Source organism: Trichomycterus rosablanca, chromosome 1, assembly GCF_030014385.1.
Source record: "Trichomycterus rosablanca isolate fTriRos1 chromosome 1, fTriRos1.hap1, whole genome shotgun sequence".
In the NCBI taxonomy this organism is placed as follows: Eukaryota; Metazoa; Chordata; class Actinopteri; order Siluriformes; family Trichomycteridae; genus Trichomycterus; species Trichomycterus rosablanca.
Genome location: NC_085988.1, coordinates 57,287,788 through 57,314,558, shown reverse-complemented (window position 1 = coordinate 57,314,558; position 26,771 = coordinate 57,287,788). Strand labels below are relative to the sequence as shown.

The 26,771-nt window shown below is 38.4% G+C and overlaps 1 protein-coding gene across 1 annotated transcript in view; it reads right to left on the bottom strand.

The window, feature by feature from the left end:
• Positions 1–21,801: 21,801 nt before the first annotated feature.
• The window catches only part of LOC134313330 (glutamate receptor ionotropic, kainate 2-like), a 66,444-nt gene continuing 61,474 nt past the window's right edge, over positions 21,802–26,771 (bottom strand). Inside the window, exons 15-16 of the mRNA XM_062994671.1 lie at positions 24,779–25,029; positions 21,802–22,284 (exon numbers count right to left, since the gene is read on the bottom strand). Coding sequence (XP_062850741.1) covers positions 22,120–22,284; positions 24,779–25,029 — 416 coding nt within the window. The 3' untranslated portion in view covers positions 21,802–22,119. The remainder of the gene's footprint in view (positions 22,285–24,778; positions 25,030–26,771) is intronic.

The window sequence follows — 26,771 nt, the reverse complement described above, 5'->3', positions numbered from 1 at the left end:
CCACACCGTAACTCTCCCGGATGTGGGGAAAACAGTAAAGGTGGACTCATCAGAGAACAATACATGTTTCACATTGTCCACAGCCCAAGATTTGCGCTCCTTGCACCATTGAAACCGACGTTTGGCATTGGCACGAGTGACCAAAGGTTTGGCTATAGCAGCCCGGCCGTGTATATTGACCCTGTGGAGCTCCCGACGGACAGTTCTGGTGGAAACAGGAGAGTTGAGGTGCACATTTAATTCTGCCGTGATTTGGGCAGCCGTGGTTTTATGTTTTTTGGATACGATCCGGGTTAGCACCCGAACATCCCTTTCAGACAGCTTCCTCTTGCGTCCACAGTTAATCCTGTTGGATGTGGTTTGTCCTTCTTGGTGGTATGCTGACATTACCCTGGATACCGTGGCTCTTGATACATCACAAAGACTTGCTGTCTTGGTCACAGATGCGCCAGCAAGACGTGCACCAACAATTTGTCCTCTTTTGAACTCTGGTATGTCACCCATAATGTTGTGTGCATTGCAATATTTTAAGCAAAACTGTGCTCTTACCCTGCTAATTGAACCTTCACACTCTGCTCTTACTGGTGCAATGTGCAATTAATGAAGATTGGCCACCAGACTGGTCCAATTTAGCCATGAAACCTCCCACACTAAAATGACAGGTGTTTCAGTTTCATTGTCCAACCCCTGTATATATATATATATATACATATATATATATATATATATATATATATATATATATATATACTCATATATACCTCATTACTAGCCCTAAATTGCCCCCTTCCCAACTTTTTTGGAATGTGTTGCAGGCCTGAAATGCAGGAATTGAGGTATAATAACAAATGAAATGAAGTTGAGCAGACAAAACATGAAAAAACAAGACTCACCGTCTTGCTTTGATTTATACGAAGCGAATGATAAATAGGCCTATCGGCATCTTCTTTCTAATAGTGCCAGTAAATTACATATACGTATACATATGTGCTGTCCTCCAGCCAGAGACCTGCTGTTGTGGGTGGGTCTTCAGAGCTGTTCCCATCCCGTTCAGACTTCTAGGCTCATTTTGGCGAAGCCCTGTGATGGACACGCCCTGTTTCATATTTTCCCAATTAACCTGTACTTGCCGCAACCCAGACCAGGATGAAGCTATTCAGTTATTCAACTATTATTCTATAAGCTACTTACATTTCTATTTTTAAAAAGACAACATTAATGATTAAACATAGAAAGACTTAGTGGAATAACCCCAGTTTTTAATCATATCTTTCAGTGTTTTGTATTACTTTTGGGTGACTTTATGCTACTCCTGTTGCAATAATACAAGCAGTTTGGCATTGTTTGATGGCTGAAGACCATCAATCTTCTTTTTGATCATATTCTAAAGCAGGGGTCACCAACACGGTGCCCGGGGGCACCTGGTTGCCCGCAGGGACCACGTAAGTCGTCCGCAGGGCATGTTCTAAAATAGCACTAGTGACCGTCTTAAAAATATTTCTGTTGCTGCTCTTTTTGAATCAATGACACTTGCATTGATGTAGATTTGAAAATGACAATAGTGAATATAACATTTTAAAAACAAAAGTGTTAGATGTTTATATGAGCTCTGATCTGGTCTGGGTGCGGAGTTTTATATCGCGCGCATAACGCTGAGACGAGCGAGCTACGCATGCGCAGCTACGAGTTTTACCCCGAAAAATAATAATGAAAAAACACACGAGAAAATCGAAAGAAAACGTAATATTTTCACAATGGTTGAGAGGAGCGTGGAGAGACGCTTCAGTACGTGTCACTAAAACCTCCCTGTACATCGTACATAACTGATAATAAACATGATTTGTTCTAAAATGTTGCAAAGGTAGTGATAGGTACAAACAGGACAGTATTTGACTGCGGTAAAGTTAGTTTAATATTTAACATTCATTTGACATTCGTATGGAGCTCAAACGCTGCCATAAGTATCTGAATCTGAATTTTATACATTTGAAATATTTCAATCTGAATTTTATAAATTTGAAATATTTCAATCTGAATTTTATAAATTTGAAATATTTCAATCTGAATTTTATAAATTTGAAATATTTAATGGCGTAATTTATAAATTTAAATTTTAACAATGCTTTTTTGTGATTTGAACTTGTGAGGTGGTGAAATTTGCTGTTGAAAAATGTTCATTTCAAAATTACAACTTGCAATTTTCAGATTTTAAAAATTCAGATAAAAAAAATTCAGATCTCTCAGATTCAAATCTCAGAGATACGAATTCAAGCTTGAGGTGAAACATCCGGATTTCCCAGGAAAAGTAAACTTTCCAGAGCGATTCGAACGCAGCATTTAACCAATCACAGCGCTGCCTCACCTGCGTTCATGTCTGTGGAGGAGAAATTAATCCCAATGAGGAAAGTGCATCCAAAGTTCTTCAGATCCACACAGTCAGCTAATTATTTATAGTTCTGGTAAATACTCAACGTGCTTTACGGCAAGTTTTATATTTTGCGTTATGTAACGCTGGTGGCGTGATAACGCGCGGGGTAAGGTTAGTTAGCGTTAGCTAGCTTGTTGGTAGTGGTTAGCTAAGAGTTTTGCTTGGCATGAGCTGGTCTGAGTTTAGGAAGGCATGGATATTCCGTTGCTTGCACATATTAAAACGGGGAGTTCAGAAATGTTGTGAAACTTCTTTCCTGGTGTGCCGTATAGCACTTCAGAGTTCAGTCTTTACCTCATTTACCTAACACACCTGGTTCGACTCATCTGGTCAGTTGAGGTTGACACTTTGGATGCACTTACCTCATTGGGATTCATTTCTCCTCCACAGACATGAACGCAGGTGAGGCAGCGCTGTGATTGGTTAAATGCTGCGTTCGATCGCTCTGGAAAGTTTACTTTTCCTGGGAAACCCGGATGTTTCACCTCAAACTTGAATTCGTATTTCTGAGATTTGAATCTGTGAATCTGAATTTTTAAAATCTGAAAATTGCAAGTTGTAATTTTGAAATGAAAATTTTTCAACAGCAAATTTCACCACCTCACAAGTTCAAATCACAAAAAAAGCATTATTAAAATTCAAATTTATAAATTACGCCATTAAATATTTCAAATTTATAAAATTCAGATTGAAATATTTCAAATGTATAAAATTCAGATTGAAATATTTCAAATGTATAAAATTCAGATTCAAATACTTATGGCAGCGTTTGAGCTCCATACATTCGCCATTCCGATCTATATAAATGGTTGAAAAAAAACACCTAACACCTACTTATTTTACGAATTCTTACCCAGATTTAAGTAGGCAACATACTACAAAAACTATTTTATGGTCATTTTAAGATGACATATTTACTTAAAGAACGGTTAAAAGGAAACCGCTGATCAAGCTCCCTTTTCAGCTAACGCGATAGGGCCTGTTATCAAACTAACAGAAAAACATAGGAAACATTTACTCTGCACTTATTACAGAGAAATAAATCCATTAGTCTTGTAATGATTTGAAGGATTAATGTTAAACTATTTTTATACAAACACATTAAATACTACAAACCATTTTTTTTTTAAATAACGTTTGTATTTATTTTCCATTCATTTTAAAGTTTCAATAAATATGAAAAAAAATGTCAAAAAATTATAATGGAGATGAATACATCTTTAAAGATTTAGATATAAATTTTTTTAGCATTTTTATATACAATGTTTCTCACCTACTCTAAACCTTGTTTTTAAATTAATTTTTATATTTATTTCTAATGATTTTATTGTGCAAATGAATAAATCTATTAAAATCTTGTATAATTTCATTAATTATTGTCAAACTATTTGTATGTACAAAATTAATGTCCCTTACCTCCTACAAACCTAGTTTTTTTTTTATTATTTTTTATTTAATTTATATTAAAATATATTAAAGATCAGTAAATCCAAAATAAGTGTGATGATCATTTGTAAAAAAAAAAAAAAAAAAAAAAAAAAAAAAAAAAAAAACATGGTGGGTTTTGATCAAAATGCTACAAATGTGCTCATTCATACAAAACTGTCAAGAAAGATATTTACAAAAATATTAAACATGTGATAGTTCTGACTTTCAAATTCTGAAACCGATTTAGATTAATAGAGATAAATAATGTTACATGTTGAAATATATGTTTCCTACCATGGTAAATCGTTGTTAATAATTTTTCTGAGGAATCATTAACATTAACATATGATCAGACAGTCTCTTCATATATATGAATATTGATAATAATAATAATATCATTAAAGGTGAGCCGTGCAACTTTAACTTATTCAGGAAGTTTGTATCACCAAGTAGCCCTTCGTATTATTCAGTAGCCTTGAAGTAGCTCTCGGTCTGGAAAAGGTTGGTGACCCCTGGTCTAGACAGTATTCCTTCTGTTCTGTGGCACATCAGTCATACTGTAGGATAGACTACTTCCTAATAGATAAAAAATTTCTCCCCCTGTTGAGGGCAAGTGAATATGAGGGCATTGTGATCTCTGATCATAGCCCATTGACAGTGGCATTTAGTTTACCCGACAATACACCTCCTCAACGTACCTGCCGATTGAATCCAAGTCTTTTGTCTAGCGAGGATTTTGTTAGCTTTTTATCCACTCAAATTTACTTCTTCCTAGAAATGAATCAGTCTTCAGACACAAGCTATGGTAATCTCTGGGAGACAATGAAAGCATATTTGCGGGGACAGATAATGTCCTATAATGCCAGTAAGAACAAAAGAAGGTTGGCACGCCTTAATGAACTCAGTGCGTTAATTAAGGATATTGATCACAGACATTCTATTGCTCCCTCAGATGATCTATACAAAGAGAGAACAGCCTTGCTGACCGAATTTGACATACTTTCGACAGGGGAAGCTAAAAAACTCCATCTTAAATCTCGGCAAGAATTTTATGAGCATGGGGAACGAGCCAGTAAATTGCTATGTCATCAGCTAAGACAGTCTGAAGAGGCTGGCTTTATAGCAGAGATTGACACCCCATGCAGAATAATTACGGATCAAAAAAGCATCAACAATCAGTTTAGGAAATTTTATAAAGACCTCTATACTACTGCAAAGAGTGAGCCCACCCAAATAGCCCAATTCCTTGACGATTTTATGTTGCCAACTATAGGTTTACAAGACAAGACTGATCTGGAAAGTAGTATCTCAACAGTGGAAATTGAGCAGGCAATTAAAAAAAAGAAGAGTGGAAAAGCCCCAGGGCTAGATGGCTTCCCTATTGAGTTTTTTAAAAAATTTGCAGATAAACTAACCCCTCTTCTAAAGGACATGTTTTCGGAGCAGAGGTTGATCCCCCCATCCCCACACACACACACACACACAATGACACAGGCCATGATTTCAGTCCTTCTGAAAAAAGGAAAAGACCCACTGAAATGTGAGTCATGTTGACCAGTGAGCCTACTCTGCTGTGACTACAAGATTTTTACTAAGGTCTTGTCTGTCATGCATACAGTGATCCATCCAGACCAGACTGGCTTTATTACAGGGCGGCAGCTTTTTAGTAATCTGTGCCGACTGTTTAATGTTCTTTATTCCCCTGAAGTTTTACCTTCAGCTGAGGTCCTGCTCTCTTTGGATGCACACAAAGCATTCGATCGAATTGAGTATAATTACCTTTTTGCAACATTGGAGAGGTCTGGTTTTGGTCCCAACTTTTGTGCATGGATAAGAGTTCTATACGCAGCACCCCAAGCCTCACAAGGCTGTCCATTAAGACCTCTTCTATTCAATCTTGCCATTGAACCACTAGCAGTTGCTCTAAGGGAGACTGGGGACATCACAGGAATTGTTAGGGGTGGTCAAACCCACAAAATGTCTCTGTATGCAGATGATCTCTTGCTGTATCTGTCTAACCCTAGCACATCTATTCCCAGAGCACTAGAAATCATTTCTAACTTTGGCAATGTCTCAGGTACAAGATCAACCTCACTAAGAGCCTGCTCTTCCCTATCAATGACCAAGCCCGAGAAATGTCATACGAGTCATATCCATTGAGGAAAGTTCTTGACACTTTTACATACCTTGGAGTATCAGTAACCTGTAAATTCAATGACCTGTTTAAATGTAATTTTAATTCAGCCCTGGAGAGGGCTAAACAAGACCTCATCTGCTGGACATCACTTCCCATTTTGTTAGCGGGCAGGATTAACTCAGTCAAGATGATAATTGCGCCTAGGTTTATGTTTCTATTTCAAACAGTGCCGACCTTCATCCCAAAGTCTTTTTTTAAGGAATAAGATAAGTCCATATCAACCTTTATTTGGAATAAGACTGTTCCACTGATAAGAAAGGCGTATTTAGAAAGACAGAAAGAAAATGGAGGTTTGGCACTTCCTAATTTTCTACAATATTACTGGGCAGCGAATATTCATAAATTAATATACTGGGTCTCTATGTCTGGGGAGGAGGGTTGATTGGCGTGGACAGAGATGGAACGGCATTCTGCACATCCTGTGTCTCTGACTTCTTTGGTATGTGCGCCTTTACCACTTAGTAAAAAACGGTATACAAATAACCCCATAGTGAGTAACTCACTTAGAATCTGGTCTCAGTTTAGGACCCATTTTAAGCTCAGACAGACTTTGCTTCATAGTCCAATTGTTGCAAATGCACTTTTTTCTCCTTCACTCATGGATACAGCATTCCGGGTGTGGCTGGGGAGCAGTCTAGGATGGGTGAAGGATTTGTATAGGGATGGGGTGTTTATGGCTTTTGAACAACTAGTGAGGGAGTTATCATTTTTTCAGGTACTTACAGGTACGGGCCTTTGTCAAGAAGCCCTTCTTTTCCATTATCCCCACCAAGTAGCTGGATAGATGAATGGTTGGATTTAGATCCAGCTCAAAGGGGAATAATGAGTAGACTATATTATGATATTCAGAAGTTTGCATTCCCATCACTTGATCACATTACAGCAGCCTGGAGGGAGGACTTGGGTTATGACATATCTGAGGATTTCTGGTTATAGGCAATTAAAAAAATACATTCGACCTCCATCAGTGTCAGACATGGTCTGCTCCAGTTTAAAGTGCTGCATAGGCTCAATATGTCTAAGAGTAGATTGGCCAAGATCTATCCAGGTGTTGACCCTGCTTGTTCTCGATGTCATCGGAGCCCGGCCACCCTTTATCACATGTTCTGGTCATGTCCACGGCTAGTACAATTCTGGGCCTCTATGTTTGAGACTTTTTCCCATACTTACAACATAGAGATTAGCCCTGGCCCTGAAATAGCTAATTTTGGGTGTGGTCCCTGGAGAGGTGGTGGTGTCAGCTGCCCAGTCAGAGGCCATGGCCTTATGTCCCTTCTGGCAAGGCGTCTTGTTTTATTACACTGGAAATCGGCTGCTCCTCCTACACACAGACAGTGGGTGATGGAGGTAATGGCCCACTTAAAGCTTGAGAAGCTAAAATACTCGATTAGGGGATCTACCCAAAGGTTTTATAGAGTATGGCAGCCATTTCTGGACTACTTTAACTTGGAGTTTCTGGCCGGAGGCAATGGTAACTAGAACTAATCACTGTGGAATACAACTGTCAATCTCTGTGATTTTTTTTTTCCTCTCCTTTCTTTTGTGTTTGGAATTGATTCTATGTATGTATGTATGTATGTATGTTGATGGGGGGGGGGGTGTGCTGTTTGGTGTAAACAGTTAAAATGACAATAAAAATATTTGAATATATAAAAAGGTGGAAATCAGATGGCACTAAATCCAGACTATATGCTCTCTGTCAAACGCGACCAGTTACTACTTCTCTTATAAAACATATATATCCAACCAAAATATAAAAGTGTGGAAACTTTTTGAATATCCCTCATATGTTTTAATGAACAAGACAAAAATCACTTTTAAAGATATGCCCTCTGATTATCGTCTGAATTTCAGGATAAGTCATCAGTGTTATTTCAAAGCACTTTCTGGAATCTTTAAACTTGATTAAATGCATTAAACATAATTAAACATTTGAGCCATTCTTTAGTAAAGTATTATTCTGATTGTCTTAAATGTAAATGTTTTATTTGTGAAATTTTGTGTTTCCACAAACTCCTTAGTTAGGCTAATAGTATTTTGTTAAAGCCTGTATGTCTGCTTTGGTTCCCCATCTCGCTTCCATCATTAACCAGTCATTGTCCTCTGGCCACAATCCCTCTCTGTACAAGATAGCTGCAGTTACTCCAGTTCTTAAAAAACCTAATCTTGATCAATCTAACTTGAATAACTTCTGTCCAGTTTCAAATCTTTTTTTTTTCAAAAGTCCTGGAGCGCGTTGTTGCAATCCAACTTGAAGCGTTTCTAGAATGTAATAACCTACTCGATCCCTTCCAGTCTGGTTTTCGGTCAGAGCACTGAAACAGCCCTGGTTAAGGTGGTTAATGACCTGCTTGTGTCTGCTGATGACGGTGCTATTAGCATTCTTGTTTTACTACACTTAAGTGCTGCATTCGATACAGTGAACCATTCCATCCTCCTGACTAGGCTGAGTGAGCTGGGCATTGGTGGCTCTGCTCTTGACTGGCTCACCTCCTACCTAACCTATCGCCAGCAATTTGTTGGCAACAGTTTATTCACCTCATCTGTCACTCAAGGGGTCCCACAAGGTTCAGTCCTTGGACTTATATTATTCCTTATTTAGATTCTCCCATTAGGCAAGATTATTTGACGTTTTAATCTTGACTTTCATTGCTATGCAGATGATACGCAGATTTATCTTTGGTCAGACTCCCCTTGTAACTCCTCACTTGGTATGCTGGAATTATGCCTCCTAGAAATTAAGAACTGGATGCAATGCAACTCCCTAATGTTAACCCTTTCATGCATGATTTATTAAGTAACTGAGGTAGAATTTTTTTTACAGGTTTTTGTTATCCCCAAACAAGACTTAAAATATTTTCAATTGTTTTTTTTTCAATATCTGATATTTTCACAAAGATACATACAGTAAGTGTCTACTGTAGTGGACACCATGCAATAATGGTTTAAAATGCGCATCAACAGTACATGTGGTTTTTCTTTTACACACCTCAGACAAGGAAAATTCATGTATAATTGATCAAATAGTTGGCATTCATTATAAAACATTTGTAATTAATTTCACCATTCAATTATAATTTGACAACCATTAATTCAAAAACAAGTTTGAGCATAGAACAGATACTTAGAAACAATATTCTTTTTTAATTTACCTTTGAACAAAAGCTTTCTTAACATTTATTTAAGATCACAATAAATGAATTCATGATCTAGGAGTATGAGTAGCTTAAAATGAGATCACAACTTTTAAAAATTGATGAATGCTTTTTATTACAATTTCACTGACATTTTAAAAATTTCATTTCATTCCAAAAATTAACACATTGGTTTGAAATTGTTGCTTTTTTTTTCACCAAGTGTGGAAATGCTCAAAACACCCTGGGGAACAATGCCACTTTACAGGCTAGGCAAACATACTTTGTTTTTTTTCTGGCAAATGTTGTCTCGACAACGGTTTGCATTCCTTACATCTGTTAACTTTGGACAATGATTTCCATGGCTGTAGCGGACTTCCTGTGGTATGCTAATAGCCACTCTTTTTCGGACTGGATGTGCTGAGGCCTTCCTCTGGAGCGTTTGAGAGAACCCACATTTACCAGTGCTGTAGCGATTGATGCTTTGAGTTCAAGAAGGTCATTGGTTTTCCCAAGCTTCTTGCAGTACAGCATCCATGCATTAACACAGGTAACATCCAAAAAGTGGAAAAAAGTGCACAAGTACCATCTCTTGTTTTTACGTAGATGTGAATATGCAGCAACACACTGATCCAAAAGATCTACACCCCCCATGCTGGTGTTGTAGAGCTTGATGGCTTGTGGCCTCAAAATCTGGATGACTTTCTTCTCCTTCTTGCTCCACCTTTTGGCAATATCCTGTGAATTCTTGCCAGCACATGTTGATGCTACATGGATAATTTTCTGATCCAGCCATCGGGTCACAGTAATATTCTCATCACTTGTCACCACAGAGGAGGCACCTCTCCCTTCCTTAGTTAGGGATTGTTGATCTTGAAGCTTGGCTTGAGCTTCCATGAGTCGATTGAATCGGCAGGTTCCTGTTGCCTCGATTCCTTGGCTTTTTAGTTTTTCAAGAAGGGGGATGGTGCAGAAGAAGTTATCAAAAAAACACTTTTTTGGAATACCTGTTACTGTTTTACAAAACTGACACATTGGGGCTTCATATACAAAACATAACTCTTGATACATGATGTCCACTACAGTGGACAGTAAGATCTTCACTCATATAAAAAAAAGTGCTAAACCCATTTTGATTAAACTTTAATTAATACATTTCCTACAACATAGTTAATCAGAAAATATGTTTTATTCCTGTAAGTTTCTTGTAGAATAAAATGATTTAACAGATATCCCAGAGGTCACAAGGCCATGTCCACTACCGTATGTCATTTTGGATTTATGGTGTGCTATTTCAGGGTAACAAAGTATGAATAAAGACACTGATTATTGAGCAGTACAATAACTGCTTGGAGACCCCCCCTTTGCAGGTTTGGAGTGAATATTGCAAATCATATGGTTTACAATTACGTTTTACTCTATGTCCACTGTAGTGGACATCATGCATGAAAGGGTTAAACAGTGACAAGACTGAACTCATTCTCATTGATACAAAAACTGCTCTTAATAAAGCTGGCCCCCTTAATTGACGATGTTGTTCTGTCTCCTTCCTCTGTGGTCCAAAATGTGGGTGTCCTCCTTGATTCTTCACTCAAACTTGAATCTCATGTCAGCTCCCTTGTTAAAACCTCTTTCTTTCACTTATGCAATATAGCTAAAATCCGCCCATGTCTTTCCCAGTCTGCTGCTGAAGCACTAATCCATGCTTTCATTTCTAGTCGTTTAGATTATACTTACTTACTTACACTCGGTCACATCACCACATTACACCTGTTCTCCAGAACCTCCACTGGCTTCCCATGAAATATCGTATTCAGTTTAAGATCCTTCTCCTCACATACAAAGCTCTCAATAATCTTGCTCCGTCCTATCTCTCTGACCTTATCCATGTCTACAAGCCAGTGTGCGCTCTCCATTCTTCCACAGCTGGTCTGCTTACCATTCCCTCCTCTAACCTCCATAACTTTGGTGATCGAGCATTTTCCAGACTTGCTCCATGCCTCTGGAACTCTCTTCCTTTGCATATCCAGCATTCAAACTCACTGTCCTCATTTAAATTCAATCTTAAAACCCACCTCTTCTGCTTCTTGCATAGTCTTCTTCCATCTTAACCTGTTGCAGCGCACCCCTTTTATATGTTGTCATTGTGACTTTTGTATCATTGTCTTCCCTGTTTGTTTGTTGTTTATTTGTTTTCTGTATTATTAATTGTACTCTGTAAGCGTCTTTGGGTTGTTGAAAAGCTTTATAAATGTGATTTATTATTATAAAAATACTGATGACATCATTCTCTGATGTGCTTACCAACCTGGGCTATATAAGTTGCCAATACTTAGAAATGACATTTAAATTTATAAGTAGGAACAACTAAATTTAAATCAAATTGAGTAAATAAGATTATGCTTCAAGTAAACTTTAGTAGTAGACACAATAAAAACGAGTTATATTTACTAACTTTTTCAAGGCAACCGGTTTCCTAGATTTCTTTAAGTAAGATCACTTGTCAACTGGTGGTATATGTTAGTCAGAAAGTGATTAGTCAGTTCTCAAAGTTGATGTATGTAAATACTGGGAAAATGGGCAAGGGTAAGGATTTGAGCATGAGGATTTGACTTTGACAAGCAGGTCTTGTGGGGTGGTCCCAGTATGCAGTGGTTAGTATCTACAAAAAGTGGTCAAAGGAACAACTGGTGAACCACCAACAGGGTTATGGACAGCAGCAGCTTCCTTAATGGTGTCCTTTAATGAATGCCATTCTTGCTCAGTGTGTTTTTGAATTATGGACACATAAACAGAGGTTCACATCTACTAAAAATTGTTTGCTTTAAGACATCAGTAATGACCGTCATTGATGCTGGGGGTGTACTGTCAGTGTACACTATAAACTGCCAAACTAGACAACTATGTCAGAGCATCTCCAAAATAGCAGGTTTTGTGAGGTGTTCCCATTATACAGTGGTAAGTACCAAAAGTGGTCCAAGGTAGGACAACAGGTGAACTGGTGACAGGGTCCACAGACTAGCCTGTCTGGTCTGATTCCACAGAAGAGCTACTGTAGCACAAATTGCTAAAAGAGTTAATGCTGCTGACCCCTGTACTTGACCAAAAGTACCTGTTATGGACACATGAGCATCAGAACTGGACCATGAAGCAGTGAAAGAAGGTTACCTTTTTATGTCGTAGACTTTTATATCAAATTTATATGTAATTAATTTGACATTACATGGATTGACCTTAATGATAATGTTCAGACCAACAGTAAAGACAGCCTATCCAAATACACAATGTAAACTCTTAGTTTAGCTAAGTAATAATATAACATACTCACCTACTCACTTGCACTTAAAAGCAATTAAGAGCCATCAGTCCACCTTACGTATGTTTAAGAGATAATGTAAAGCAACCAGAGAACACATAAAGAACTCCTTACAGACAAATACACTATATTGCCAAAAGTATTCACTCACCCATCCAAATCATTAAACTCAGGTGTTCCAATCACTTCTATGGCCACAGGTGTATAAAACCAAGCACCTAGGCATGCAGACTGCTTCTACAAACATTAGTGAAAGAATGGGTGGCTCTCAGGCACTCAGTAAATACCAGCGTGGTGCTGTGATATGATGCCACCTGTGCAACAAGTCCAGTCGTGAAATTTCCTCGCTACTAAATATTCCACAGTCTACTGTCAGTAGTATTATAACAAAGTGGAAGTGATTGGGAATGACAGCAACTCAGCCACAAAGTGGTAGTCCACGTAACAGAGCAGGGTCAGTGGATGCTGAAGCACATAGTGTGCACTGCGCAGAGGTCGCCAACTTTCTGCAGACCTCCAAACTTCATGTGGCCTTCAGATTAGCTCAAGAACAGTGCGTAGAGAGCTTCATGGAATGGGTTTCCATGGCCGAGCAGCTGCTTCCAAGCCCTACATCACCAAGCACAATGCAAAGCGTCGGATGCAGTGGTGTAAAGGACGCCGCCACTGGACTCTAGAGCAGTGGAGACGTGTTCTCTGGAGTGACGAATCACGCTTCTCTGCCTGGCAAGCCGATGGATGAGTCTGGGTTTGGTGGTTGCCAGGAGAACGGTACTTGTCTGACTGCAAGTGTAAAGTTTGGTGGAGGGGGGTGGTTTGGTGTGGGGTTGTTTTTCAGGAGTTGGGCTCGGCCTCTTAGTTCCAGTGAAAGGAACTCTTAATGCTTCAGCATACCAAGAGATTTTGGACAATTTTATGCTCCCAACTTTGTGAGAACAGTTTGGGGATGGCCCCTTCCTGTTCCAACATGACTGCACAACAGTGCACAAAGCAAGGTCCATAAAGACATGGACGAGTCGCTCGAGTTTGGTGTGGCAGAACTTGACTGTGGCAGAGTCCTGACCTCAACCCGATAGAACACTTTTGGGATGAATTAGAGTGGAGACTGCGAGCCAGGCCGTCTCGTCCAACATCAGTGTCTGACCTTACAAATGCGCTTCTGGAAGAATGGTCAAAAATTCCCATAAACACACTCCTAAACCTTGTGGAAAGCCTTCCCAGAAGAGTTGAAGCTGTTATAGCTGCAAAGGGTGGGCCGACAGCATATTAAACCCTATGGAAGAAGAATGGGATGTCACTCAAGTTAATATGTGTGTGAAGGCAGACAAGTAAATACTTTTGGCAATATAGTGTAGCAGTAAATACCCAGGTGCTTACCCAACTCTACCAGCTGTGCTATTATACCGCCCTCAGATAGCATCTGTGTTTGCTAATTTTAGCTTACAAAATAAGTTTAAGCTTCTGTTCATTTGTGACAGAAAAATGCTTTAATAAAGAGGCTTGAGCCACACATACACAAAAAAGGCAACACATGAATGAAAAGAATGCCAAATATAAGTACATTTTTATTACAAGATTACTTTGTTTCCCAGCCACTAGCCACTGATAGATTTTGTTTATATCCAAATTGGCATATCACACAAGCAGATGATTTTAACCCACTTATTTAACAAAATATACTGGGAAAGTAACACAAATGATGAATATAAAGTGAGAAACACAGATTCAATCATTAATGATTTAAATCACAGGCTTAGATGTTCATCATTCTAAGGCTTGAAAATGAATGTGCATCTTATACGTAAGATTACACACATACAGTAGGCTACATTTCTTTTATATGCACCAATAGAAATTACTACAAAATTCTTTAGGTACAAAAATGCTATACTTTGTAGGAAAGCATTTTGTGAATACAACTTAAATTATAAAAATATCACCTGCTAACCTTTCCAAACACAAACTGGAAACTAGTGATTACAGTGAACTTTGGTTTGATATAGGCATTTATAACATGTATGCTAAACCTCACAAATGAATAAAAACTATAAAAACAACAACAGAAATTAAAAACTACAAACCCCATATCCAGAAAAGTTGGGACAAATGCAATAAAAATAATATGTGGTTTGTTAATTCTCCTAAACTTATCTTCAACTGACAAAAGTACAAAGAAAAGATTTCCAGTGTTTCTCTGATACATCATGAACAGTTGGGACACAGGCATGTTTATGACTGTTACATCACCTTTACTATTTATTACACTTTTTAGTAATTTTGGATAATATATACTGATGATACTATTGCAGTGCTACAAATAAAATGGTATCCTCTTCTTGCTTAATACAAGACCTCAGCAGTCTATGGTTGGTGTTTTATAATTCTCTTTTGTATGATGCACCATATTATTTTAACAGTAGACAGAAATAGACTGCAGACAAGCCTGTCAAGCACACACACTCTTTGTTTAAACTGTTGTTGAGCGTGCAGAATCTTCTTTATGAAATAACCATAGACTTCCTGTTGTCATAATGAAATATTGGGTGTGTTCAAAAACCTAGTGAGCTACCTTGCTCTCTTACTGTCTACATAGGCAGCTATCTAAGTAGAGAGGAATCTAATAAGTCATCGACTTATAAGTCAGGTTATTTGAACGCACTACTTAGACAGCGATTACATCAGTTTTCGCTTACTAAGCTAACACAGTTTGCATCATGCCATTCAAACAAATGGGATTAAACTAACTATCTCAACTAAACTAACTAGTCAACTAAAATCTCTTGTGTACAGAAAACGGTTAAATTGTCACTGACAAGCCCGAACTTGCATATAAATGACACTTGTACACGTTTATACAAATTAAATCAATAATAATTTATTTACATTTGAAAATAACCCCGTTTATTGCTTCGCATCGTCCGCCACATTTGTTTTTTTTTGTGAGAAAAGTTGTGCCACACTAAATGCTGGGATTGCCTTCATCGCTAAGCAAGCATTGGATGCTCCCTCATTATTCACTCAAAATACCACTCAAATTTAAGGTACCTTACTAGGGGCATTTTAAGGCATCTAGGATTTCTTATCGGGAGCACGCATAGGATAACGTAAAATGCTGTCTATGTAGAGAGCTCACTAGGTTTTCGAACACCCCCAATATGTCTCTCTAAAATCTCAATAAATTCATCCTCTTCAGTGGTATCTTCTCATGTGATTGTATTTATCTCAGTAGAATGATGATTTCACATTCTGTGTCATCTGAAAGCTCAATTGGCCTTTGCTCTACATAGACGGTCAGTAAATGAAATTATTTGTAATCTTGTTTGAGAATTTTTCCTTTTAAACTGCCTGACAGTTCTCTTGTCTTTATGACGATACCCTCACCTGTTACCAGTTCTCCTGCTTATTGTGTAAATGTTTCAAAGCATTATATCTAAATATTCTATACACATTTAATGCTGTATTTTGCCTGTCCCAATTTTTTATTGCAGGAATTGCAAAAAGGTGTATTGCAGGAATGAAGTTAATGTTTTATACGAGATACAAAATAGGTCAGTGGAAGCCTAGTGGGTAAAGCTTTTGGCTATCAACTGAAAGGTTGAGAGTTCGAATACCAGCTCTGCCATGCAGCCACTGTTGGGCCCTTGAGCAAGGCCCTTAACCCTCTCTGCTCAAGGGGCACCGTACAATGGCTGACCCTGCGCTCTGACCCCAACTTCCAAAACAAGCTGGGATATGCAAAGAACGAATTCCGTTGTACTGTACATCTGTATTTGTATATATGACAAATAAAGGCATTCTTCTATAATCAAGTTGGTAAGCCAAAACAATAAAAGCAATTTCTTTGTACTTTTGTCAGCTGAATACAGGTTACAGAGAATAAATAAATCACTGATTCTTGTAGTTATTGTTGCATTTTACAAAATGCCCCAACTTTACTGCAAATAGGGATTGCACTTTTTTAACTAAATTTATTTAAAAGATTGAATTGAAAATGTAACAGTTATTTGCCATCTGGCAAAGTAAATTAGTAAGGGAGAATAAAAGATTATAGCAGTACAACACATGAAGTGTGTATTCTTTTAAACTTAGCAGTTTACATTCAGTTTCATTACCCTAAAATATGTACTCACAAACAGTTTTAACATAACCTTTAAATTATATGTTTAGTTAAATGTAGATGCAAAAATACAAACATATTAAAATATATATACCTGATTATGTCTAATCTTTAACTGGAATTAATGCAAAAAAGCCAGCAACTTCTGTTTTGACTGTTATAATGCATGCTTATTTGTGTAAAACAGCAAACAGAATGGCTATGAATATTATTTTAAACTACATTGAAAATAAGCATACGTGTAACCAATTAACATGATATAAATGTTGCTGTAGCTGCAATGAAAACAAGTAAGGAGGTAAAAAACCTTTGTGCTATTTGTAATGTTTTTAAAACATTCTCACATTAAGGCAAATTGCAACACAATGTAAAACAAACTAATGAAAAACGGTAAAGGTTAACAGGTTCACCTGGTTTACAGTTCAGCTATATCATGATTTGGCACATACATTTTAATTTAAGACCTTGACTGACATTCCAGGGTTTTTTTTTTTACTTTTCACCCTTTTAATTACAGACCCTCTACCTTCCTTTAAGTTGCTAGACACAAAAAAGCATTGTTGTACTGTACACTTGTGTGTATTACAACAATAGGATGAACTACAACCCAAATAAAAAAGTTGTAGTAGTATAAAAATAAAAATTAAAAGAAACAAAACCTGCAGTGTTTATGACATTTACTTTGACTTTTATTTCATTGCCGACAGTTTTAACCCAAAATGAACACATTCCAAAAATAGTTACCAGTCTGTAATGTTACCATTCCTTTTCACAACACATAAAAGATGTTTTCGCACAGAAGATACCAAGCTATGAAGTGTTTTAGGTTTTATTTGTGTTATTCTTCCTGCAAACACGTCTTAGGGTATGCAACAGTACAGGATTGTTGTAACATTTTTGTTGTCACACAGGACTGCAGGTAGGCCAGTCCAGTACCTGTACCCTCTTCTTCCACAGCCATGCCTTTGTAATGTGTGCAGCATGTGGTTTTGCATTGTCTTGTTGAAAAATGCATGGACGTCCCTGGAAAAGATGACATCTTGAAGGCAGCATGTGTTGCTCTAAGATCTCAATGTACTTTTCTGCATTAATGCTGCCATTACAGAAGTGTAAATTATCTTTGCCAAGAGCACTGACACGACCCCATACCATGACAGACCCTGGCCTTTGGACTTGTTGCTGATAACAGTCTGGATGGTTATTTTCATCTTTGGTCGGCATCAGCATCTATTTCTTCCAAAAAAAAAAAAAAAAAAAAAGCACAATGCACATTTCCACTGTGTGATGGTCCATCCTAGATGCCTCCGAGCCCAGAGAACTGGAAGCCATTTCTGGACATGGTTAACATAAGACTTCTTTTTTGCACAGTAAAGTTTTAATTGTTATTTGTGAATGTAACTACTTATTTTAGTGCTTGACAACAGTTTGCTAAAGTAATCCCTTGCTTATGTGGTTGTGTCAGCTATCGATGAGTGACAGTTCTTGATGCAGTGCCGTCTAAAGAATCTGAGATTATGTGTGTTCAGCATAGACTTGGACCTGTTTCTTTTTACACACTTTTTACACACTAAGATTCCTTGAATCATTTAGTGATATTATGCACTGTGAAGGGAGAAATATGCCGGGACATTATTTTTAAACATTTAAATCATTTTATCTTATGCGTTATTATTATTTTTTAGTTGAGAAAGACTCTTTTGTGGATGCTGCTTTTGTGCCAAAACATGATTACAATTACCTGTTGACATCACCTGTTTCAATCACATAGCTATGTAGTTATTTATAACCTCATTACTAGCCCTAAATTGCCTTGTCCCAACTTTTTTGGAATGTGTTACATGCTTGGAATGCAGGAATGTTGGTATATTAACAAAGAAAAAGTTGACCAAACAAAACATGAAATATCTTGGGATCAAACTGTCTGCAATCAAATAAAAGTAAATGTAAGAAACTCTTACATTTTCCATATTGTCCCATTTTTTTAATTTGGCATTGTAATGTAACATCTTCAATTACATACTTTTGGCCTTGAAAACATTTGCGACTTTAAAATTACACTTGAAAATTAGAATGTGTGATGACTAAATGGTTAACACCATGTTGTGTAAAGGTATAAATGTAAGGGCTCCATGTATGATTTTACAGCTCAACAGTGGGTATGTGTTATATGATTTTACATCAGTAAAAAACATGTATTTAAGTTGTTCCAGTTTTCAGTTTAGTTAACTTAACATACAATAGCTACTGTGTTAATCGTTTGAGTCCAATAAAAATAAGTGTCTTTCAATTCAGAGGTGCCTATTTGCTATTATGTTTGCTTGCTTACCAAGATCTAGAAAGGAATTCAAAAACAACCCTAAACTAAATCTCTTTAGACCATTTATCATGTTCTTTTGAACTTAAATCTAACCAGGAGTTAATGCTAAACTAACTGAACAATCTAGTATACCTCACACAATCATTTTTAACATTTAAAACAAAGACAAACCATAAAAATAATAAAGACATTGCACAGTTCTGCGTCCTGTGAGGCTCTTCTTCAAGCTAAACATTACAGATTTGCTGCAACACATACTCACATATACCAAGCACTTTATTAGGTACACCTATCTGGTATATACATTCACTGATTATTTTATTTGCAACAACTACCATACAGGGCGACACAGTGATTCGGTGGGTTGTACTGTCGCCTCACAGCAAGAAGGGCCTGGGTTCAATCCCCAAGTGGGGCGGTCCGGGTCCTTTCTGTGTGGAGTTTGCATGTTCTCCTCGTGTCTGCGTGGGTTTCCTCCAGGTGTCCGGTTTCCTCCCACAGTCCAAAAACATGCAGTCAGGTTAATTGGAGACACTGAATTGCCTGATAGGTGAATATGTGTGTGTGTGTGTTTGTTTCTACCCTGCGATGGACTGGCGCCCCGTCCAGGGTGTTACTGTGTGCCTTGCGCCCATTGAAAAGCTGGGATAGGCTCCAGCACTAACGACACCCCCCCCACACCATAATTGGATAAGCGGTTAAGAAAGTAAGTGAGTGAACAACCTTACAGATTACCTTTGTGGGTAAATAATTACTGACTGCAGCCCATCTTTTCCCCTGTAAATTGAAAGGGACGCCCATTGACCCACTTAGCACTGCAGTGACATTACCATGGTAATGAGATGGTAGTGTTTATTGTAATGGTGTAAGTGCAGTAGGTGCAAAAGTGTTAATGGAATGCTTTAATATTTAAATATTTGATCAAAAAGTGTCCACTGATAAAAGACTAGAGCAAGATTAACACACATGACTGTACACCTACAGTGAGTGCATGTGTTCCCAATAAAGAGACCAATGCGTTTAAACAGTATTTAAACCAACAACATTACCATTAGCATGTTAGTGTCTATACAGGGCTGATGTTGGTCCATCACCCAGTCATCTTCTGGTCAGTTGGAGGTAAGATGGGTACACCTTTGATAAGTGGGGTACAACAACTGACATGCTTTATTTAGTACATGTATATCCACAAAGTTTATCTGTATGGTTGGTGTAACATATAAAATAATCAATGAATGTACAAACCAGAAAGGTGGACTGAATAAAATGCTTGCTAAGGGTATATGGTAAAAAAATTCATATATTCATTTATATAATCCTACAATTGGAAAAAAAAACAGCAAACATAGCTAAAGATGCTGAAACGTTTAAACCAGGGGTGTCAAAATCCTTTCTCTTGACAGACAACATTTGCCGTGGACCAAGGCATAAAATACTAGCAAAACAACACACCTGTCTCACTGAATAATTTGACACCGTTAATATAACTTCATACTAATACATTTGCTTTTAACATTTGACCATTCAGCCCTGCCATCATTATCAATTATTTACTCATAGTAACTGTAAAGGGCCCAGTTGCCATAGAGATCGGCAGGGGGTGGGGGTTACAGAATTATGCCCACCTGCCATTATGGCCAGCACAGAGTATGGAGTCCGAAATCACATACTTTAATAGTATGTACTAGATTCGAGGCAGTATGCACTGCTCAGCCGGTAAAGCAGTACGCTCTTTCAGTACGCAAGTGTGCAGTATGCACGCAACCTCAGACGTCCTTCGTCCGTCATCTTACCAACGTCATGTGATGCATGACGTCACATCAGACAAAATGAATTCTGTCGTCCTTCACAAAGCTACTCATAACGTTATTCAGGGTTGTACTTAATTATAACATTTTTAATTTTTGTCGTACTCTGACTCTGCTTTCTGTCAGCTTTCTTCTTCTGATTAGAACGCCTTTGCAGCTCCAGTTGAATTATGGGATAGAGTATCGGACCATAGTGTGCTGTGTTTGCATTCCTCAAAAACGGCTGCCTATGCAGTAGGTTATCCGGGTACTTTTCGCGTACAGTTTAATGAATAATACGTATTAGGACACACTACCCACTCTCGCGTACTGCTTTCGCATACTGTTCAGTATGGAAGTATGTGATTTTGGACGCAGCCACGAATAATTGACACCAGAGTTTCTGTTAATCAGGTGGTCTTTAAGCCTCATTAATGTTCATTTACTGCAGCTGGGTGAGAGCCATTTAAATATCAGATTTGACTTTGTTGTATGGTGTTTGTGCTTCCTGGCACATGCATGTTCTGCAAGGCCAACACTTTTGTTTTCTCTGGATTATATGCTGGCATTCTTTGATTTTTTTCTGAGAAACTCAGTCGGTACTGCAGTGCCTCTCGCCCATCACAGTATAAGGTTTATCATCCCCGACTTTTGCTGAGTTTCTCTCTCTTTGTGCTTTTTTTGAAAACGTGTCATCACATGCCAGTGGACCAAGTAGCAAGTTTGGTGGTAACCTTGTTTTCATTTTTTCCATCTCTTTTTTAACTAAAAGTGTGGTCTAAAAGTGGGCAGTTGTAGCCCATAGGTTAAGGTACTGGACTAGTAAGCAGAAGATTGCTGGTTCAAACCCCACAACTGCCAGGTTGCCACTGTTGAGCCCTTGAGCAAGGCTCTTAACCCTCAATTGCTTGGACTGTATACTGTAAGTCACTGTGGATAAAAGCAACTGCTAAATGTCGTCAATGTAAATGTGTTGTAAAACATATCGTTCTTGTGTACCAGCCACCTGCTGTGTACATGAAGCAGATAAAATACCTTCCTAAAGTAATTGTCATTCATTTAGCTTTCTTACAATATCTGATACTACTTATTAGTTCTTTGCTGCTTGTCAAATTCTGTTACAGAACTCGTGTCATTGCAGACCAGTTCTGGCCCATAATCCATATGTTTGACAACCCTGGTTTAAACCAACACAATCGCTATGCAGTTTTGTAAAGGTATGCTGATCTGTTATACCCAGGTATCTGGATTTCCACAGGAAACATCCCTGGGGACAAAAGCTGAAGAAGTCCAAGTGGACCCAAAGGCATTGTGGGATTAGTTTCTGTCAGGTCTCTATTTGTCCCTACTTTGTCCCCATGAAAGGGAGAGAGGCAGGGAAGTAATAGCTGACCCTTAGGCCATGGTCTCTTTTCCAGGCAGTCTCCTGTCGTTAAAGGTGTGCATGTTTATCATCTCCTCTGTTTTCACAATGGCAGGAGGTTGAGGTTTTTGTTTGAGCCGCTGTTGACACTTTAGAGATATGGTTAGCTCATCCACCATAGCGCTACAGAATGACCGCTAGAGATAGAGAAAAAAGTGGGTTAGACAGAGTTAAAGAGGAAGAATAAATGTAGATACTTTCTTGCTGCAAAGGTATAAAAAAATTTACCAAGCCTATTCATGGGTTTTTAATTTGTTAAGAAAACGTTTTGCAGCAAAGTACAATTTCAAATTTCTATGGATTCCCAGTGGGTCTGAGTTGCATTACTTTGACCTCAGTTATAGCCATAGCTCATCTGTAAAAGTTTGTGCCATTCAACCCTGCATGAGCTGGCTTGATGGGTATATAAGGTAGAGATGGGAACTCGAGTCCGAGTCGCAGGTAAGTCACACACACACCGACTTCAGACTCGACTCGAACTCATTTCAAATGACTCGGACTCGACTCATGACTCGCAAAAAAATTACTCGTAAACAACAGGAGTTGCTAGCGTCAGCATGTGTTAACATTAGTTACGTGTCTACTCCCTACACAGTTTAAAGTTCACTTCATTTGAACACTTTCATTACCTTTGGATGGTGGAATACCCTACGTAGTGCACTTCACAGGAACAACTGGGGTGAATGTAATGCTCCTACAGAATTGGCACTAATGGTTGAAAGACCACTTTCTGAACCAAACAGACCTTCTGATTTAAATTTTTAGTAAGTAATGCTGTTATTTGCATTTATTCAGTTTGCGTCACACAGATTATGTGTCAATGAAACACTTAATTGGCTTTCTAACAAGTTCGTGTTTTACTTCCAAACCGGGAAAAGTTTGAAGGTTTTTAACTATAAGCACATTTACAAAATAACAGATTATATTCCTAATGGTACAACACACAGTTATAAATTTAATAGCATCTGGAAGAACATAAGCTAAGGTAAGCAGTGGTTATGATCTTTTTGCTGTGTTTTGGATTTTGGCCGTGCTTTTGTTTTGCAATGAAAACAAAACGTATCAGTTTAAGCTTTTAACTGGTACCTTCTTGTTATGGAATTTCCATTCATTTGCACAATGACTCGGAAAGTAAAGGCACTAAGTAAATCGGCAAAATACAGTCGCTAATCTGTTGTTGTTTTTTATTTGAACTTACATATTATTTGTTTATTTCTTCTCTACATTTCCAATATATGTTTTGTGTATATTATATTGACTCGTAAATTGACTTGGACTCTAGTCTAAAGATTTGTGACTTAACTTGGACTCTAGCCTAAAGACTTGTGACTTGACTTGGATTCTAACCTAAAGACTCGTGACTTGCCTCGGACTCATATTTTGTGACTTGTGAACATCTCTGATATGTCTGCACACATATCCCTCATCCTATCATGGGTAAAAATGGTGATTTATCAGAGTTGCAAAAAGGATAATGTTTGGCTTTCGGGCCACGGGTGGCAGTATTTCTAAAACTGCGCAGTTTGTGAACTGTTCGTGTACTGCTGTGGTGAAAGTGTATTGTGAGTGGACAAATGGCACCATTGTGAATAAGCGACGTGAAAACTGCGGAGCGCCATGTGCCATTGATAGTAGAGGTAAACGTCAGCTATGAAGGTGCTTGAGCACGAAACAACACACTACAGTGGAGCAGCTCACCACCAAAATGAACCAGGGGGCTACCAGATGTGTGTCTAAAACAACAGTTCAGCAAACCCTACTGTGTATGGGGCTCCAAAGCAGCACCTCTGCTAACAAAGCTGCATTGACAGAAAAGGCTTCATGAAAAGGCTTTGGTTTTCATGACAGCATTGGAATTGGACCTTTGATGATTGGCAAAGGGTTGCCTTCTCCGTTGAGTCACGTTGTCTGTTTCAACAACAGCATGTCAGGCGAGAAACATCAGAGAACAAACACCCAACAACCATTGCTGGAAGAACACAAGCTGGTGGTGGCAGCGTTATGGTCTGGGGAATATTTTTGTGGCGTTCTCTGGGCCCATGCATCCATGTGGAAGGCACTCTCAACCAATTTGGCTATGAATTCAGTCTTGCAGATCATGTACACTCATACATGCTGATTGTCTTCCCTGGGGCACATGGGACTTTCCTGCAAGGCAATGTGATATGTCACATGGCTAGAAATGTCCGACATTGGTTGGAAGAGCATGACCAAGACTTCCAAGTACTACCCTGGCCCCCCTTTTCCCCAGACTTGATCCCATTGAGCATCTGTGGCACCACCTCAATTATCGTGTTCACTCTATGAAACCTTCACCACACACTCTCCAGCAGCTGTGGGATGCACTGCAGTCAGCATGGCTCCAGATACCTGTGACAACCTACCAGGACCTTACTGAGTCACTCCCAGCCCGTCTAGCTGCTGTCTGTGCTGCACACGGCGATTACTCTGGATATTAGCTGGTGATCATAATAATGTTACTCAACAGTGTATAAACAAAGTGTAAGGTCTAAAATAAATCAGTTCTGGTTCATAGTAAAGTCACAAGTTGGGTAATGAGTGCCAGGCATCAATCTACATGAATCAGTCTTGGATATTAACATTTATTAATATTTAAGTAAATGATCTTACCTTCTCTATATGTGCATTCTGTTTAGACTTGTACAGCACTTCTCCTACAGCCACAAAAACAGAGAGTACCAGGCCTGCAGCCAGCACAATGAAAATGCCCCCAATGTTTTGCACACCAAGTGCACTTGCTTCCTTGCTCTCTTCCTCTGGACATCCATTTCCTCTCCACCATTTCTCTTTCATCATGTGTAGCTTTCCTTCTTCCTGTAACTGCAGGATTGCTATAGTAATCTTGTCTCGATATGGAGAGCCTGTGAAGGGAAAAATGAATGACAAAATCATATACACATCTTGTGTCTCGATACTTTATATAAACGCCTGATTTATGGAGTTCAGCAGAACTGTCTATCCTACAGGTCTTTTGGAAGTCTTTTTTCTTGGGGGTTCTTTCTTATCTTCCCAAGCAAGGCCTTGCTTGACCAAATACTGGCACAGACCTGCACAGGGCGCAGACTATACTATCATGCCCACCTGCAATGCCATATGAGCCAGCAGAGAACATGGAGGCATATGTAGCTAGACATAGGTAGTGCCAGATCCTTTAATCTGCAGTCTCTGCGCCTCATTAAGCATTAACTTGCTGCAGACAGGGAAGACTTCTATCAACCTCTGTTGATGTCGGCCTCACTTGCTGCATTGTTCACGAGGCTGAGATGATAGGCTTGTCTTTTATGCTGGTATTCTTTTGATTTTTGGGAAATCAGCCAGTGGTTATTTTTCTTTTGAAGTTGGCCACCACAAGCAGCTGGCTGTCACACAAGGTTCATTTCGGATGCAGATAACATCAGGTGTTGGAGTGGCAGACACCTTTTCCCTTTATGTCGAGTTACCTGCCTTTATTCATTTTCAGGATCATAAGTTGCTACTTGCTGGTGGATCGAATAGCTGGCATTAGTGGTAACTGTTCTTAAACTTCTGTTTTTTTTTCCTACTTTTCTATGTGGTCTTGCTTTTGCTTCTTGCTTATAAGTGTGGTGTTCTCTACTTCACCTGCCTACCTGTTAATTTTAAAATAATTTTTTATGTATTAATTTTACTTTTTTGCATTTCCCCCCCAATTTTCCTCGCTATCTAGTCGTATCCAATTAGCCGATTGCATTATGCTACCTCTCTACTGATGTTGACCCCCACTCTGACTGAGGAGAGCCGTGACTAAACACACACCCCCTCCGACAAGTGTGCAGTAGCCAACTGCATCTTTTCACCTGCACAAGCCGAGCTCATATGTGGATCAGCTTTGTGTTGATCTGATCCTCATTATCCCTTTTACAATTATTAAAGCCACTGTGGTCCTGCGAACGGTCAATTTCCACAGGGCACAAGTTCATTACAGGGCACCAAAAACCTGGAGTACCTGGAGGAAAATCCTTGCATACAAACCATGTGTGGTTAGTATATAACTAGAAATACAAATAAAAAGAGGATGATCAAAATCGTGCAGGTAAAAATAGTAGTTAAACAACCAAAATAGTATAAAATGAAAGTCTTATGACATTTCCTTTCCACTGATAAACAACAGTGCATGATTACATTGTACATGTACATGATTACAGCATTCTTTTTAGCTTATAAAGGAAAATACCCTAATTGTGTATTGCTACTTTACTTGTTATTATCAATAAAAAAGTATGTAATAGAACAAGCATTAAACTGTAATACTTTTCAGACTTATGACAGACCCTGCTCTGCTTAGTACCTTAGCATGACCTTAGTAAGACCTTATGCATGTCTAAGCATGACCTTAGACCTTAGTAAGACATAAACCTTGACTTACTGACTGTATACATACAACAAACAACACATCCCCATATTCAATATAATCATGTAAGCTTAACATTTATAGCATGGTCATTTTGCACTTGCACACTAATGCAATAAGATGGGAACGCCATGTTTGTAAAGTTAAGCAAGCCAGCTTTGAAAAGTGTGTATAAAAGGGGATTAATATATGCACTTTGTTTTTAAAATGGCAAGAATACAAAACAAAAAATAC